Genomic DNA, 16,202 nt, shown 5'->3' on the forward strand with positions numbered 1-16,202 from the left:
GGCAGATGAAAGGTTAGGAAGGGGGAGAATTAAAAGCCACTTGCTGAGGTCCTAGAATTGAGGCCACGCTGCACAGGGGCCTTGATACGTTGCTGGAAACCTGCTCCTGTGGATAGCACTGGCCTGGGTACCTGTCCTTGTAAATCTAAGCTGTATTCTCTTTCTTTCTTTCCTTTTTTCTTTCTTTCTTTCACTGGGATTGATCCCAGGAGCATTCTATCTCTGAGCCACACCCCTAGCCCTGTTTATTTATTTATTTTTGGTAGTACTGGGGATTAAATTCCTGAGCTACACCCCCAGCCCTATTTTATTTTATTTGTGGTACTGAGGGGGGGTGGAACCCAGGGGCCATTTACCTCTGGGCTACACCCCCAGCCCTGTTTTATATTTTATTTGGAAACAGGGTCTAAGTTGTTGAGAGCCTCACTAAGTAGCCGAGGCTGGCTTCGAACCTGTGCAATCCTTCTGTCTCAGCCTGCCAAGCACTGGGATTACAGGTGTGCATCACCACGCCCAATTTACTTTTTATTTTATTTTGAGACAAGGTTTCACTAAATTGTGGAGGGCTTTGCTACATTGCAGAGGCCGGCTACAAACCTGCAATCCTCCTGTTGGAAATTCCCTACTACTGAGATTACAAGCGAGGGCACCACACCTGGTTTCAATTCATGTCCTTAAAAGCTTACTCCAGTGCTGTTTGGAAAGTAGATCTTTGAGCACAGAGGCAAGAAACAAAGAGACAAGCTGGGCGGCTATTCCAGCCACTCTGACCAGAGACGGCCACGCGTGTGCTCACGGTGGCTGCTGTGAAGCCGGGAGACAATTCATGGATCAGACCAAGCCTCTGAGATGCCAGGAAGAAGGGAGACGAGGATGACCGACACTGGAGATCTGGGCTGGAGCCTGTGCTGACATCCTGTGCTGAGACGGGGAAGGCTGAAGAGGAGGGTTTTATCCGCCGGGAGATGGGAATTAAAAGTTATCTCCAGCCGGGCGTGGTGGCACACACTTGTAATCCCAGCATTCGGGAGGCTGAGACAGGAGGATCGCGGTTCACAGACAGCCTCAGCTACTTAGTGAGGCCCTCTGCAACTCAGTGAGACCCTGTTTCAAAATAAAGAATAAAATATAGGGCTGGGGCTGTAGCTTGGAGGTAGAATGCCCCTGGGTTCCATCCCCAGTACCGCAAATAAAATAAAATAGCCGGGCGTGGTGGCGCACGCTTGTTATCCCTGCGCTTGGGAGGCGGAGACAGGAGGATCGCGCAGGTTTGAAGCCAGCTGTGCTGTGCTGGCTTAAGAGACCCTGTTTCCAAATAAAATATAAAATGGGTCTGGGAGTGTAGCCCGGAGGTAGAAGGGCTTCCAGGAACCCCAGTACCACCAAAAAAAAAAAAAAAAAAAAAAAAAAAAGCTATCTCCATCACACACCCTCTCCTGATAATGTCCAGAGCACTCAGCCTCCTTGTCCTTCCATCCTTCTAGACACCTCGCTCTGTTCTCTTTTCTACCCGACCACCCGGCCTCCCTTAGGGCCTCAAGCCGTGCACCTGCCTCCTCCTCCTGGCTTGGAGGACTCGCCCCTTCACCGCCCACTAGCACTCCAGTCCACCCTTAAGTACTGTCTGCTAATTATTGTGCATATATTAGGGAATTTATTTCCAGGCAGGACATGACTGCGGTTACATTTTTCCCTTTTAGATTTGCAAGGATCGCCCTCCCCAGGCTGTTGACTTCCTCCTCGGCACTTTGCTCGCAATTAAGGGGTCTCTAGTGGGGGTAATTTGTAAAGTCCTGGGCCAAATAGCCCTGACTCTGGCCTTGGGCAGGAGAAAATGGGATGGTCATGCTTTTCTGCTCAATTATCCATTTTTTCCTTTTTTAAGATAAGCTGTATAAAGCTGGAAATGGGATGAAGGCTGAAAATGAGCGGAGCTAGAGAGTATGCTTTTAAGGAGATAAACACTTAGGGCCAATTTGGTCCTTTTTGGGCTAATTCATGAGTGTTTTAATACTATGTTCTAGTTCCCAAACTTGCGTGGAATATTCTCGTCTGCCACCTTTCTAGGCTTAGACTCAAGTATCCTTCCTGGACGCAGGCAGGGGCTGATCTGGGGATTTGGGTTCGATTTAGTATCAAAATATTTGCAAGTTTTCTTGCTGCTTTAGGCACCATGGTTTAGGGAGGTCTTAGGATAAGCCAATCATTCACAGCGCGGGCTGAAAGAAATGGCTAGAAGATTCTTAGCCACTTCTCTTCCCATGCTATTTAAGTCATGCCTTTTCATAGGATAGACACACACACACACACATACACACACATACATACATACACACGGGATGGAACCCAGGGGCATTCTACCTCCGAGTTAAACCCCCAGCCCTATTTTTTATTCTATTTTGAAATAGGGTCTCACTAAGTTGCAGAGAGTCTCACTACATTGCTGAGGCTGCCTGCAAACCCGCAATCCTCCTATCTCAGCCCCTGCCCCTGTCCTGGGATTACAAATGTGCACCAGTATGCCTGGCTCTTATTTTATTTTGAAACAGCTCTCAGTAAATTACAGAGGCCGGCCTTGAACCTGTGATCCTCCTGTCTCAGCCTCCCAAGTACTGGGATTATAAACACGCACCACTATGCCTGGCTTGATAGATAAATATTCTGAATACAGTTTATAAGAGGCCACTATGCTATGAACATTGCCTTTAAGTAATTATTCAAAGAGAATCATTTCCCCACACCACTTCCTGATGGTTTGAGGATCTAGCAGGGAATACAAGAACCCTTAGGCTCTCTCTTATTTATCACAGATTTGGAAGACTACATAGAAAGCCGGACGTGGTGGCGCACACCTTTAATACCAGTACTTGGGAGGCTGAGACAGGAGGAGCTCAGGTTTGGGGCCAGCCTCCGCAACTTAGTGAAGCTCTCAGCAATTTAGAGGAACCTTGTTTCCAAATAAAAAATAGATTAGGGCTTGGGGATATATTTTGGAGGTAAAAGGCTCCTGGGTTAAATTCCTAGAACCAAAAAAAAAAAAAAAAAAAAAAGACAAAAAAAAAGACTGTTGAGGTGGGGAGGCTGGGTGACTAGAGCAGAAATGGAGAAATCGGAGGCGCTGCTGTGTGAACCTCATTTGTGAGACTCACAGGAGCCCTGCGAGGCCGCTCAGGCCATCTGTGTAGTCATTTGGCACAAAGACTTTGGAATCTGATAACCAGGTCGGCGCGACCTTGAAAAAGTTACTTGCGGTTCCTGTCATTTCTCATATTTAAAATGTGGACGGTCACGGTCTCTTCTCACTGGGCTGGCCCGGCTCCCGCGCAACGGGCTCTGCACAGCGCTGGGAATAGAGGCCCCTGCGTGAACCGTAGCCATCTTTCTAGGCTTTGTTCCCAGCTTCTAGGTAAGGAGACAGGGCTCAGAGCGCCCGAGCGACCTGCCCGATGCCACACGGCTACTGCAAGGGAAAGCCGGGGTCAGAGCCCAGGGCCGCAGCTCCCGCAGCCCCGTGCGCGCCACGCCAGGTAAAGGACCAAGATTTCCAAGCATCTTCCTGGGCCGTCTTGCATAGTGAAATCCTAGAGCGGTCGGCACGAAGAGCTTCATTAGCGCTAAAAAAATTGCTTATCCCAGTGGCGGGGTGGACGGCCCGGGTCAGATCATTTGCAGAAGAGAGAAGGTGTTGAGGAGCAGCCAGGACGCGGGCTTAATGGGATTCAGGCTGGCCGCAGAGGACACCACCTGCATTCTCGGGTGACATTAGCACACGCGGCTCAGATGGGCGATGGCAGTAATAGCCCAGCGACTCGGCAGCGGTCACACGACCTCCGCTGCACTGCGACCAGGTCTGAGGGTGACATTTCCAGCAGGAGGCTGTGTCCTTTCTCTAATGCCAAAGGCTCGGGGAGCCAGGGCTTGGGAGAATGATTTGAAGGAACCAGGGATTGTGGGAGGTTGGTCAGTGTTTTTGCCTATTTGCAAGTCTTTTTTTGGGTACTGGGGGATTGAACCCAGGCGCATTCTACCTCCAAGTTACATCCCCAGCCTTTTTTTTTTTTTGGTGGTGCTAGGGATGGAATCCAAGGGCATTTGACCTCCGAGCTACATCCCCAGTCCCATTTTTTATTCTTTATTTTTATTTTTTATTATTTATTTATTTATTTATTTATTTTTTGTGGATCTGGAGATGGAGCCCAGGGGCATTCGGCCTCTCGAATACTGGGATTACAAGCATGTGCCACCACGCCCGGCTATTCTTTATTTTGAAACAGGGTCTCACTGAGTTGCAAAGGCCTAAGTAGCTGAGGCTGGCTGCGAACCACCATCCTCCTGTCTCAGCCTCCCGAATGCTGGGATTACAAGCGTGCGCCACCACGCCCGGCCCCCAGCCTTATTTTTTATTCTATATTATTATTTTTTTAATTTATTATTATTATTTTTTTGGTGGTACTGGAGTTTCTGGAAGCCCTTCTAACATCTGGGCTACACTTTCAGACCTATTTTATATTTTTTTATTTTGAAAACAGGGTCTCTTAAGCCAGCGTGGCTGGCTTCGAACCTGCGCGATCCTCCTGTCTCTGCCTCCCAAGCGCGGGGATTACAAGCGTGCACCACCACGCCTGGCTTTTATTCTTTATTTTGAAACAGGGTCTCACTAAGTTGTGCAGGGCCTAAGTAGCCGAGGCTGGCTGCGAACCTGCGATCCTCCTGTCTTAGTATTGGGATAACAAGTGTGCACCTGTGTGCTGGGCTGCAAGTCTCTTACTTGGGAAAAAATGACTTGGGTTTGAATATCACTGGGAAAGATAACTGGGTTTAAGATAAATGTCTAAACCAGGCATGGTGGCACAGGGTTGAGAGGGGTGTAGGTCTGAGGTAAAAATGCCCCTGGGTTCAATCCCTGCTAACACACACATACACACACACACACACACACAGACACACACACATACACATATACACACACACATTAAACTACTAAGAAGATATGCTTTGGTTATATTGGGTATTGAGATATTTGGCTATATTAGATATATTTGTTAATTGACTATGTTGGATATTATGATAATTTCTAATAATTATGACTTTAAAACAGAGACTGGGCTTTTTTTTTGTGGTACTGGGGGTAGAACCCAGGGGCATTCTACCTTTGAGTTACACCCTCAGCCCTATATTTTATTCTTTATTTGGAAACAGGGTCTCACTGAGTTGCAAAGGGCCTAAGTAGCTGAGGCTGTCCGCGAACCGCGATCCTCCTGTCTCAGCCTCCCAAATGCTGGGATGACAAGCGTGCGCCACCACGCCCAGCTATTTTTTTTTGTTTGCTTAACAGTGTTGGGGAATGAACCCGGTGGCACTCTATCTCTGAACTACACCCCCAGCCCTATTTTCTTTGGAAATAGGAACTTGGTAAATTTCTGAGACTGGCTTTGAACCTCCACTCCTCCCGTCTGAGCCTCCCAAGTACTGGGATTACAGGCCTGCAACACCACTCCCGGTAGAACAGATTGCCAAGCAAGGAAATGACCCTCCTGTCATCCCAGAGACACGTACGCAGAAGCCAGGTAACTATTTTTGCAGCAGTTTAGAAAAATTACCCACAGTGAAGAAATGCTTGGACTAAGCGGTTTCTGCTGAAGGTGCCGTGGTGCAGTGGGTGTTTAGCGATGCCACAGGGGTGTGGCTCCCTGCTAAAAGTCACTCTGAACCTTCCTCTTGCCCTTTTTCACCCGGTCAGCACCAGCCCCTTTGTCTGGGCTTGCAGGTCGGAGCTTAGCCAAGGCAAACAGGAAACGCAGGTGTGCCCAGCGGCCGGCAAGTTCTGCAGTGGTTAGGCAGGTGGGGGCCTGTTGGGGAGCCAGGAGAGACCTCTCACCCCGAGGGTGGCACTGGGGAGCAGAGAGCGGCAGCTCCCAGGGGCAGTCCTACCTGGATTTAGGACTCTGGAGGTTTTGACGGCTCAGAAGCCGGGCGGCGGAGACTCGCTTTTTGTGGACGTTAGAAAGAGCTGCGGGCAGAAACAACAGTCTTGGTGAAAGGAAGCTAAACAGGTGTCTGTGAAATGCTCCAGCTTGCTGGGCGTAGTGAGATCCTAGGATGTGGGAGGTCGAGGCAGGAGGACGGCAGGTTTGAGGCCAGCCCCAGCGACTAAGCGAGGCCTGGTTTCAAAATAAAAAATAAAAGCCAGGCGTGGTGGCACACGCTTGTAATCCCAGTACTTGGGAGGCCGAGACAGGAGGATCGCAGGTTCAAGGACAGCTTCGGCTACTTCGTGAGGCCCTCCGCAACTTAGGGAGACCCTGTTTCAAAATAAAGAATAGCCGGGTGTGATGGCACGCGCTTTTAATTCTAGCATCTGGGAGGCTGAGATTGGAGGATCACAGTTCACAAACAGCCTCAACTACTTAGTGGGGCCCTTTGCGACTCAGTGAGACCTTGTTTTAAAATAAAGACTAAAAAATAGGGCTGGGAGTATAGTTTGGAGGTAGACTGCCCCTGGATTCCATCCCTAGTACTGCAAAAAAAAAAAAAAAAAAATATATATATATATATATATATTTACATAAAATAAATAAATAAATAAAAAAGTAGGGTTGGGGGCGTGTAGCTCAGAGGTAGAATGCCCCTGGGTTCCATCCCCAGTACTGCAAAAAAAGAAAAAAAAAAGAAAAAAGAAAAAAGAATAAATAAGTAAAGAAAGAAAGAAAGAAAATAAGATAAAAAATGAAAAATAAAATAGACCTGGGGATGTAGGTCAGTGCTAGAGTGCCCGGGGGCTCAATTCCCAGTACTAACACCACACCACACCACACATCATTCTAGCTCTTCGTGACCCTCTATTCACACTTATATTGCCCTTAAAGTGAACTAAAGAAATAGAAGAGGCCGGGCAGGCCTGACTTGGGATTGCTGAGGCGGTTCTGGCTAATACAGAACAATAAGCCAACTTGGTGGAGCTGAGGAGACGAGGAGGGTTCTGGGACGCGCCCTGCAACTGGAGAGAGAGGCCCGCAAGCACATGCTTTCCCGGGCGCGGGTCTTTGGGAAGGCCACACTCGAGGAAGACAATGCACCTTCCCCAGGCGGGTTTTGGAGGAAGATCTCCCGCCGTCCCCCCCTCCCCGCGGTCCGGGAGCCTCGCCGGGGGGCGGTGCTGGGTACCTTGGGTGAGTCCTGGAGCCTCGGCCACATAGGTGAGGCGGAACTTGTTCCTCTTCCAGCTGCGGTCGTTGCTGATGAGGGAATTGTTCGCCTTCTCGATGTTGACGTCGTCGCCCACGCAGAACACGTCGCAGGCTGCCTGTGGCACACACGGACGCTCTGTGACCCCTGTCAGTCAACAGAACCTCCCCTGACAGCTCCAAGCCACAGCATGCGCTTCTCCATTCTCCCTCCCTCCATCCTTCCTTCCCTCCCTCCACCCATCAACTCATCCACCCACCCACTCATCTATCCAGTCATCTGTCCATGAATCCACCACCCCTCCCTTCCTTCCTTCCTTCTTCCCATCCATCCATTTACCAACTTATCTATCTATCCATCTATCTATCTATCTATCTATCTATCTATCTATCTATCTATCTAACTTACTTACTCACCCACCCTTCCTTCCATCTGTCCGTCCGTCCATCCATCCATCCATCCACCCACCCTTCTTTCCATCCATCAACCCACCCACCCTTCCTTTCATCTATTTATCAATCTACCCATCTATCCAGTCATCTGTCCATTAACCCATCTATCTATCTATCTATCTATCTATCTATCTATCTATCTATCTATCTACCTATCTATCTATCTACCAACTTACTCACCCACCCTTTCTTCCATCTGTCCATCCATCCATCCATCCATCCATCCATCCATCCATCCATCCATCCTTCTTTCCATCTATTCAACTATCCATCCACCCACCCTTCCTTCCATCTATCAACCCACCCACCCTTCCTTTCATCTATTTATCAATCCACCCATCTATCCAGTCATCTGTCCATTAATCTATCTATCTATCTATCTATCTATCTATCTATCTATCTATCATCTATCTATATCTATCTATCCGCTTACTCACCCATCCACTCACCCACCCTTCCTTCCATCTGTTCATCTAGCTATTACTCCATTTATCTTTCCATCCATCCATCCATCCATCCATCCATCCATCCATCCATCCACCCATCCACACACCCATCCTTCCTTCCATGTATCCACCATCTGTCCACCCACTTGTCCACCCTCCCACCTGGCCATCTGTCCCCCGCGTGCCACCCATTCACTCATCCCATATTTTTAAGTGCCCTGGATATGTTGGGTGTGTCACATTTTCATTGACCTTCGGCTCTAACTTCTACTGAAGATGAAACTGTATGATGACATTTATTTCTAAAACCACGTATACAGACTTTGCATTAAAGAAGAAAGTAAACACCACAGCGTTTCCTATTCATCTTTCTCAAAATTTAAAATTTTTGTCGAGGCAAACTCTACTGAATATCTGGATGGCCGCATATGAGTTTTTCTCTTCTCTTGTCTCCCCTCCCCTCTCCTCCTCTCTTTTCTTTCCCTGGCGCTGGGGATTGAACCCAGATGTGTATGAGACACGTGTACTACACGTGCTTTTCTTTTTTGGTCAACTTCATTGGTTTTCCAATGTTAATAATTCTAAGAATTATTGCTTTGACTTACTATTATTATTTTTGAGATGGGTTCTGGCTGTGTTGCCCAGGCTGGCCTAGAACTCCTGGGCTCAAGTAATCCTCCCCTCTCAGGCTCTTCAATAACAGGCATTACAGGCACATGCCATGGCAGGATTACTTTTTAATAATAAAATTTAAGGACTGGGCATGTATCTCGGTGGTAGAGCACTTTCCTAGCATGTGTAAAAGACCTGGTTCCATCCCCAGCATGGCAAAAAGGTAAAAAATTAAAAGTTTTTCAGGAACGTCTTTAACATCATCTAGCTTTGTGTTGACTTTAAAACGATTCAAGTACTCATAAATAGACACATGGATAAACAAAGTGGAATATCATTTGGCCATAAAAGGGATACAACCCCAACTCTTGCTTTCATAGGGATAAACCTTGAGAATGTGGAAGAGGACAGAATCAAGAGGCCACCCATTATACGATTCATTTGCACGAAGTGAACAGAACAGGGGAATCTGGAGACACAGCAATAGACTGGTGGTTGCCGGAGCTGGGAGTGGGCTCGGAGAATGGGAGGTCGATCGCTAAAGGGTCTGAAGAAGGCTTTTAATAGGCCTGACTTCTGGGACATTAAACTGAAGACAGCCAATAGACGTCAAGGACAACACCATGACGTTAGATGTGAAATAGGCCAACTCATCTCACCTGCCTTTGCCTGGGTGGATACGCAGGGTCTGGGCTTACAGATACAGCCCCTACCACAGAAATCCTTATACTCAGGGCCTCAGTTTCCCCTTTGTTCTCTGTCTTTGCTTTCAAGATGAACAATGGTGCCAGTCAAATGATGGAAGGTTGCCGAGTCCCCCTTTCTCCTGGGGCTGTGGATGAGAGCACAGTCCAGGGCAGGTAAAGGTGACGGGGTCCACATTCAGAGTCCCCTGTCCCCAGGAGCGCCAGCTGGATTCTGCCCCATAAGGGGGATCACGGGCGCTGCTTCCAAGTGACCCTGTATTTAGAGCGGCGCTATCTGATGTTCTACCATGGTGGATACCTTCCATGTTGTCTAAGATGGTGACTATTGGCCGCCTCTGCTGCTGAGAATGTGAACTAAGTAATGTACGAGTAAGGCGTGAATGTGTGTGTGTGTGTGTGTGTGTGTGTGTGTGTGTGTGTGTGTGTGGTACTAGGGATTGAGCCCAGGGCCATACTACCTCTGAGCGACACCCCCAGCCTTATTTATTTATTTATTTATTTATTTATTTATTTATTTATGGTGGTACTGGGGGTGGAACCCAGGGGCTTTCTACCTCCGGGCTATACTCCCAGACCTATTTTATATTTTATTTGGAAACAGGGTCTCACTAAGTTGCTAAGAGCCTCACTCAGTAGATGAGGCTGGCTGCGAATCGGTGCGATCCTCCCGTCTTGGCCTCCCAAGCGTGGGGATTTCAAGCGTGCGCCGCCACACCCGGCTTATTTTTTGAGACAGGGTCTTGCTAATTGCTGAGGAACTCACCCAATTACTGAGGCTGGCCTCAAACCTGCCATCTTCCTGTCTCAGCCTCCCAAGTACTGGGATTATAGGTGTGTGCCATTATGCCCCGCTAAGACATGGGTTTTTATATTCTATTTAATTTTATACAGTATACTGTACATATGTAGACTCTATTTAGCTTTTGTGGTGTTGGGGATGGGACCCAGGGCTGTTTGTATGCTAGGCAAGTGCTCTACCATTGAGCTATACCTCCAGGCGAGAGAGAGAAGAGAGGAGAGAGAGAGAGAGGAACGAGAGAGGAGCGAGAGAGAGAGGGAGAGAGAGAGGAGAGAGGAGAGAGAGAAGAAAGAGAGAGAGGAGAGAGAGGGGAGAGAGAGGGGAGAGAGAGAGAGAGAGAGAGAGAGAGAGAGAGAGAGAGAGAGAGAGGGAGAGGGAGAGAGAGAGGTAGTTTTATGCCAAGGATTAAACCCAGAGGCATTATACCTTTGAACTATACTCCCAACCCTTTTAAGTTTTTTTTTTATTTTGAAACAGGGTCTCTCTAGGTTGTTGAGGGTCTCAGTTAGTTGTGAGGCTGGTCTTCAACCTGTCATCCTCCCGTCTCAGCCTTCCAAATACTGGATTAATTCACGAGAGCTCTATAAAGCTGGCTGACACACAGGGGAAGTAGAGGGGCCCTCAGCTTCCGTCTCTTTCTTGACAGGCTAGGTGCTGTCTTGGGGCGTGGGGTGTGTTATTTCTCCCGGGGTCTCTGAGGATCTGGATTACCTTGAAGACCTTCTTGGCCCAGGTTCGGAAAGCCTCCTCCTGCCCACACAGCTCATCACCTTCCCGCATCTTCAGGATTCTCTCCCCTCCCAACTCCTCCAGGAGGGTGTCCACAGCATGTCCGAAGGCGCAGAAGTGGGGGTATGCCCGGGAGCCGAGGCCAAACACAGAGAACCTACGGAGGAGACACGGGCGTGCGAGGTGACTGCGGGGTAGGTCTGCCTTACAGACGCTTTATGCCGTGTGTCTGGGCCTGCTTTGGACCTCGCCGGAAGTGGAGTGGCGGGTCTTCAGTGGACAAGAACGCCCCAGCCTGCCTCTCTGCAAGGCCAGCGCATCCCGCGGTGGCCCGCACCCCAGATGAGCCCCGGAGTGGAGCTCTTAACCTGCTCCATTCCGGGTCCTGCCCTGTCCCCGAATCTCTTCCTGAGGACCATGGAGACAGGGTGGGATGGGGGAGGAGGGGAAGCAGTGAGGGAATTGGGAAGGGGATCCTCCATCATTGGAGGATGAACCTGAGTTGGGCTCAGGAGCCTCGCCCGTGGAACGAAGGTCCACCCCGGTCGATATCCGCTCTTCTCAAATCCGCGCTCACCTGTCCTGAGTCATCCTTGACTTTCCAGCCTGCCCTTTCCTGGGGCTCCCCAGCCCTGAGTGTGTGGAACCAGGCAGTACTTCTCCCATCACTCCTTAACCTACGATCTTGCTGGATCTGGGTACCTACCCCACCTATTCCTCACAGGACAGGAGCATGGAAGCGAGTGGCGTGGATTAGCAGGAGGGGTGAGAGGAAAGGGCTTCCCAGCCTCAAGCCACCTGCCTTAGTCTCAGCCCGGTGCAAATTTAAAATCTGCTAGCGGCAGGCCTGCCTGTGTTAAGGTGTTGTTTCCCGTGTCTATTACTTTTATTTGTGAGGTCCGCCATATTTAACGAGCTCTCATTCTGTTGATTCCTTTCTGCATTCCTGACCTTGCTTTTGGCCTTTATATTCTAAGTCATCAAATCCCGTGCCACGGTCTGAATGTATGCGTCTCCTCAAAATTTATTTGTTGGACCTAATCCCCAAGGCGATGGAATTAGGACATGGGGCCTTGGGAGATGATCAGGTCAGGGTGGGACCCTCGGGATTGAGGTCAGCGCCCATGTAAAGGGCTGAAGAGACCAGAATCCTTCCCTTCTGCCATGAGTGGATGCATGGAGAAGGTGCCGTCTGTGAACAGGAAAGTGGGCCTGTGTCAGACTGACTCCGAAGCTGCCGGTGCTTTGATCTTGGGTGAGCAATACATTTCACCTACAAATGGTTGAGGGGATTCATTCATTAATGCACTTCTGGGTGGACCTAGAGACTGGTTCCACCATTTGTAGTAGATTCACATTCCCACCACTGTCTTCACCGAGGATTTAAAAATTCTTAGTGTAAGCCTCCAAACCATCAATTGACTAATTTCTTAGAGGTGGGCCCAGACAGCAAATATTTTCAGGGCCACAAAATCAAAAGTACTATGTGAATACTTAACGAACAAGAAAAAGAATTCCTATACAGTTTTAATTGATGAAATTTAAAAAAAAATTATTATTATTATTATTATTATTATTATTATTATTATTATATTTTTTGGTGGTACTGGGGTTCCTAGAAACCCTTTTACCTCTGGGCTATACTCCCAGATCTCTTTTATATTTTATTTGGAAACAGGGTCTCTTAAGCCAGCAAGGCTGGCTTTGAACGTGCGCAATCCTCCTGTCTCCACCTCCCAAGCGCGGAGATTACAAGCGTGCGCCACCACGCCCGACAAAAAATACTAATATTATTATTTTGCAGTACTGGGGATCGGACCCAGGGACATTCTACTTCCGAGCTACACCCCTGGTCCTATTTTTTAGTCTTTATTTTTTGAAACAGGGTCTCACTGAGTTGCAAAGGGCCTGGCTAAGTAGCTGAGGCTGTCTGAGAACCGTGATCCTCTGGTCTCTGCCTCCCGAATGCTGGGATTACAAGCATGCATCACCATGCCTAGCTCTAAAAATTATTTTATTTTTTTAAATTTTTTATTTTTGGTGGTACTGGGGCTCCGGGAAGCCCTTCTACCGCCGGGCTACACTCCCAGACCTATTTTATATTTTTATTTGGAAACAGGGTCTCTTAAGCCAGCGCGGCTGGCTTCGAACCTGTGCGATCCTCCTGTCTCTGCCTCCCAAGCATGGGGATTACAAGCGTGCACCACCACGCCCAGCTCTAAAAATTATTTTAAGTTAAATTAATTAGCTGGGCGTGGTGGCCCACGCTTGTAATCCCCACGCTTGGGAGGTGGAGACAGGAGGATCACGCTGGTTCGAAGCCAGCCGCGCTGGCTTAAGAGACCCTGTTTCCAAATAAAAAATATAAAAAAAATAGGTCTGGGAGTGTAACCTGAAGGTAGAAGGGTTTCCAGGAACCCCAGTACCACAAAAAATTAAATTAATTAAATTAAAAATTAATCATTAATAATAATGATGATGATGATATTGAGTATAATTTAAAAAAATACAGGCCAGGAATGAGATAAATAGGATTGTTTTTTGAAGGGATAACATTCTGCTTAGCTGGGACTTAACGGTCATGTTCCCATCATTAATTATGAATGTATCAGTCTGAGCTAATTGGTTATAGAAAGTTATGTAGTGGCTGGGCTGGGCTTGGTCCACAAGTGTTAGTCACGCCTCTGCTGTGATTAAGAAAATGTATATGTGTGTGTATATATATATACACACACACACACATACAGATGTATGTATGTATATGTATCTATGTACGTACATATGATATATATTATATATATTACTGGGAATTCAACCCAGAGACGTTCCACCACCAGAACTGAGGGTTCAATGTTGAGTCAAAAATGTACTGATGTTAAAACCTATAAAGCCCACACTGAGGGTGAGTCCTAAGGCAAACTGTTGGCTCTGGCTGATAACGGTGCATCATGGAGGGTCACTGGTGGTAACAAAGGTACCACGTTTGTGTAGGATGCTGACGCCGGGGAGGCTGCAGTGTGTAAAGACACGGTGATGTGGGACTCTTTGTACTTTGTGTTCAATTTTTCTGCGAGCCCAAAGCTGCTTAAAAAAAATAGAGCCTATTTAAAAAAATATACTGATGGACACGATCCTTCCAAAGCTAGGAATTCTGCGACCTGCTTCATCTGTTAAACATTGCTCTGAGCTTTGGCTAAAAAGGTTTAGTAGTGAAGTTGGGAGCAATTTGTGGGTCAGCCTGAACATTCTTCCTCCGGGGTTATCTGTGTCAGTCTCACCTTGACCAGTATCTGTGAGACCAAGGGTTTGATATTCAGTTTTATATCTTTCCAAATACTCATTGAATTGAACACACAGGGGTTGAAATGAACAAAACATCTATTCGAATGTGCCTTAAAATTACTTCATGGTATATGACTAGTCTTTGGAGGGCTAACATAGTGGTAGGCTAGGGTACTTATTTTTAAATATTTTATGATACTGGGGGTGGAAGCCAGGGGCTTTCTACCTCTGGGCTATACTCTCAAACTGATTTTATACTTTATTTGGAAACAGGGTCTTACTAAGTTGCTGAGAGCCTCACTCAGTAGCTGAGGCTGGCTTCGAACCTGCGCGATCCTCCTGTCTCAGCCTCCCAAGATTACAAGTGTGCGCCACCACAGCCGGCTAGGCGAGGGTGTTTAGAATCTGATTACACATTAAACTCCACTGGGGAAATATAAAGAGAAAAGGCCACGCATGGCCCGGATTCTACACCTGTCACGTCAGAATCTCTGGAGGTAGAGCCTGGTTATTGTACTGGGATATTGCAAACATCCCTAGGTGAGTTTGAGGTACATTCAGGTCATGGAAAAGTATCCCCCAAAACTTCTATCAAGTGTAAAATGTATCCATTGGTAAGGACATCTCAGTGGGCACGATCTGGGTGGTGTTAATATTCTTCAGCACGAATGCTGGGGCGGACTGTGGGTAACAGGGCTCTGAAAGAGGGTAACAGGAAAAGGTGAACCCAGGAAGGCCAGGCAGTGAGCTTTAATGGGGAGGGGCCCCAGGTGGCCAGGACACAGCTGGTTCCACAGAGGGTAATAGAGGAGGGAAAAGAGAGGGAAGCCCCCCCCCAAAAAAAAAAAAAAACCAACAACGGAGGGCCCACCTTGCCCCTAGGCCCAGCCGCCTTGGAGCTCGGAGATCGGAGCTCTTCCCCGGCCCCAGGCCCCCTGCTCACCTCACATTGGCCAGGGGTCCGGTACTCTCGAAGTTGTCTCTGAGGTCAGGCCCATCGCCTGATGATTTGCGTGAGTCGGAGTAGGAGGAGACACTGTTGAATCGGACCTTGTAGCTCCTGCCAAAATGAATGGCAGTCGGTGAGGATTGGCTGCGAACCCCCTTCTAAGGACAACACCCTCTTTGGATCTTCAAATTATGATTCTGGTTCTAGCAACCTCCCTCTCTGTCTCTGTCTCTGTCTCTCTCTCGCAGTAGTGGGGAATGAACTTAGAGGTGCTCGAATGCTCTACTATATCCCTAGTCCTTTTTGAATTTTTTAAATTTTGAGATAGGTCTTGCTAAGTTGCATACATTACCCTTAAACTTGTGATCCTCCAGCCGCAGCCTCCAGAGTCACTGGGATTACAGGTGTGGGCCTACGGCACCGGGCTAAGTACCTTCCTTCTCTTACGTGTGTGGCCTTTTCAAGATTGAATCAACTGCTGGGCATGATGGCACACGCTTGTAATCCCAGCATTTGGGAGGTGGAGACCAAAGGATTATGGTTTGCGGACAGCCTCAGCTACTTAGTGAGGCCCTTTGCAACTCAGTGAGACCCTGCTTCAAAAACAAAAAGACTAATGCCGGGCGTGGTGGCGCACGCTTGTAATCCCAGCATTTGGGAGGCTGAGATAGGAGGATTGTGGTTCGCAGACAACCTCAGCTACTTAGGCTCTTTGCAACTCAGTGAGACCCTGCTTCAAAATAAAGAATACGAAATAAAGCTGGGGTGTAGCTTGGAGGTAGAATGCCCCTGGGTTCCATGCCCAGTACTGCAAAAAGAAAAAAAAAAAAGAAAAGAAAAGAAAAGAAAACAAACAAATAATAACAAACAAAAATCAAAACAAAACAAAAAATAAAAAGACTAAAAAATAGGGCTGGGGGTGTAGCTCAGAGGTACAATGCCCCTGGGTTCCATCCCTGGTACCACACACACACACACACACACACACACACACACACACACACAAAAGGTGATTTAAGAATGTATCAACTGACCCCTGCC

The 16,202-nt window shown here is 47.9% G+C and overlaps 1 protein-coding gene across 2 annotated transcripts in view; it reads right to left on the reverse strand.

Moving 5' to 3' along the window:
• NOS1 (nitric oxide synthase 1) overlaps positions 1–16,202 on the reverse strand; it is a gene marked incomplete at both ends in the record, with an annotated part of 88,984 nt that overhangs the window by 14,332 nt on the left and 58,450 nt on the right. For both annotated transcript variants that reach the window (XM_080717728.1, XM_080717727.1), the window contains 4 exons: positions 5,932–6,010; positions 7,165–7,303; positions 10,913–11,087; positions 15,156–15,272. In XM_080717728.1, the coding sequence (XP_080573854.1) occupies positions 5,932–6,010; positions 7,165–7,303; positions 10,913–11,087; positions 15,156–15,272 (510 nt within the window). The remainder of the gene's footprint in view (positions 1–5,931; positions 6,011–7,164; positions 7,304–10,912; positions 11,088–15,155; positions 15,273–16,202) is intronic.

Source organism: Muscardinus avellanarius (genome assembly GCF_963383645.1).
Source record: "Muscardinus avellanarius genome assembly, chromosome: 21".
Classification (NCBI taxonomy): domain Eukaryota; kingdom Metazoa; phylum Chordata; class Mammalia; order Rodentia; family Gliridae; genus Muscardinus; species Muscardinus avellanarius.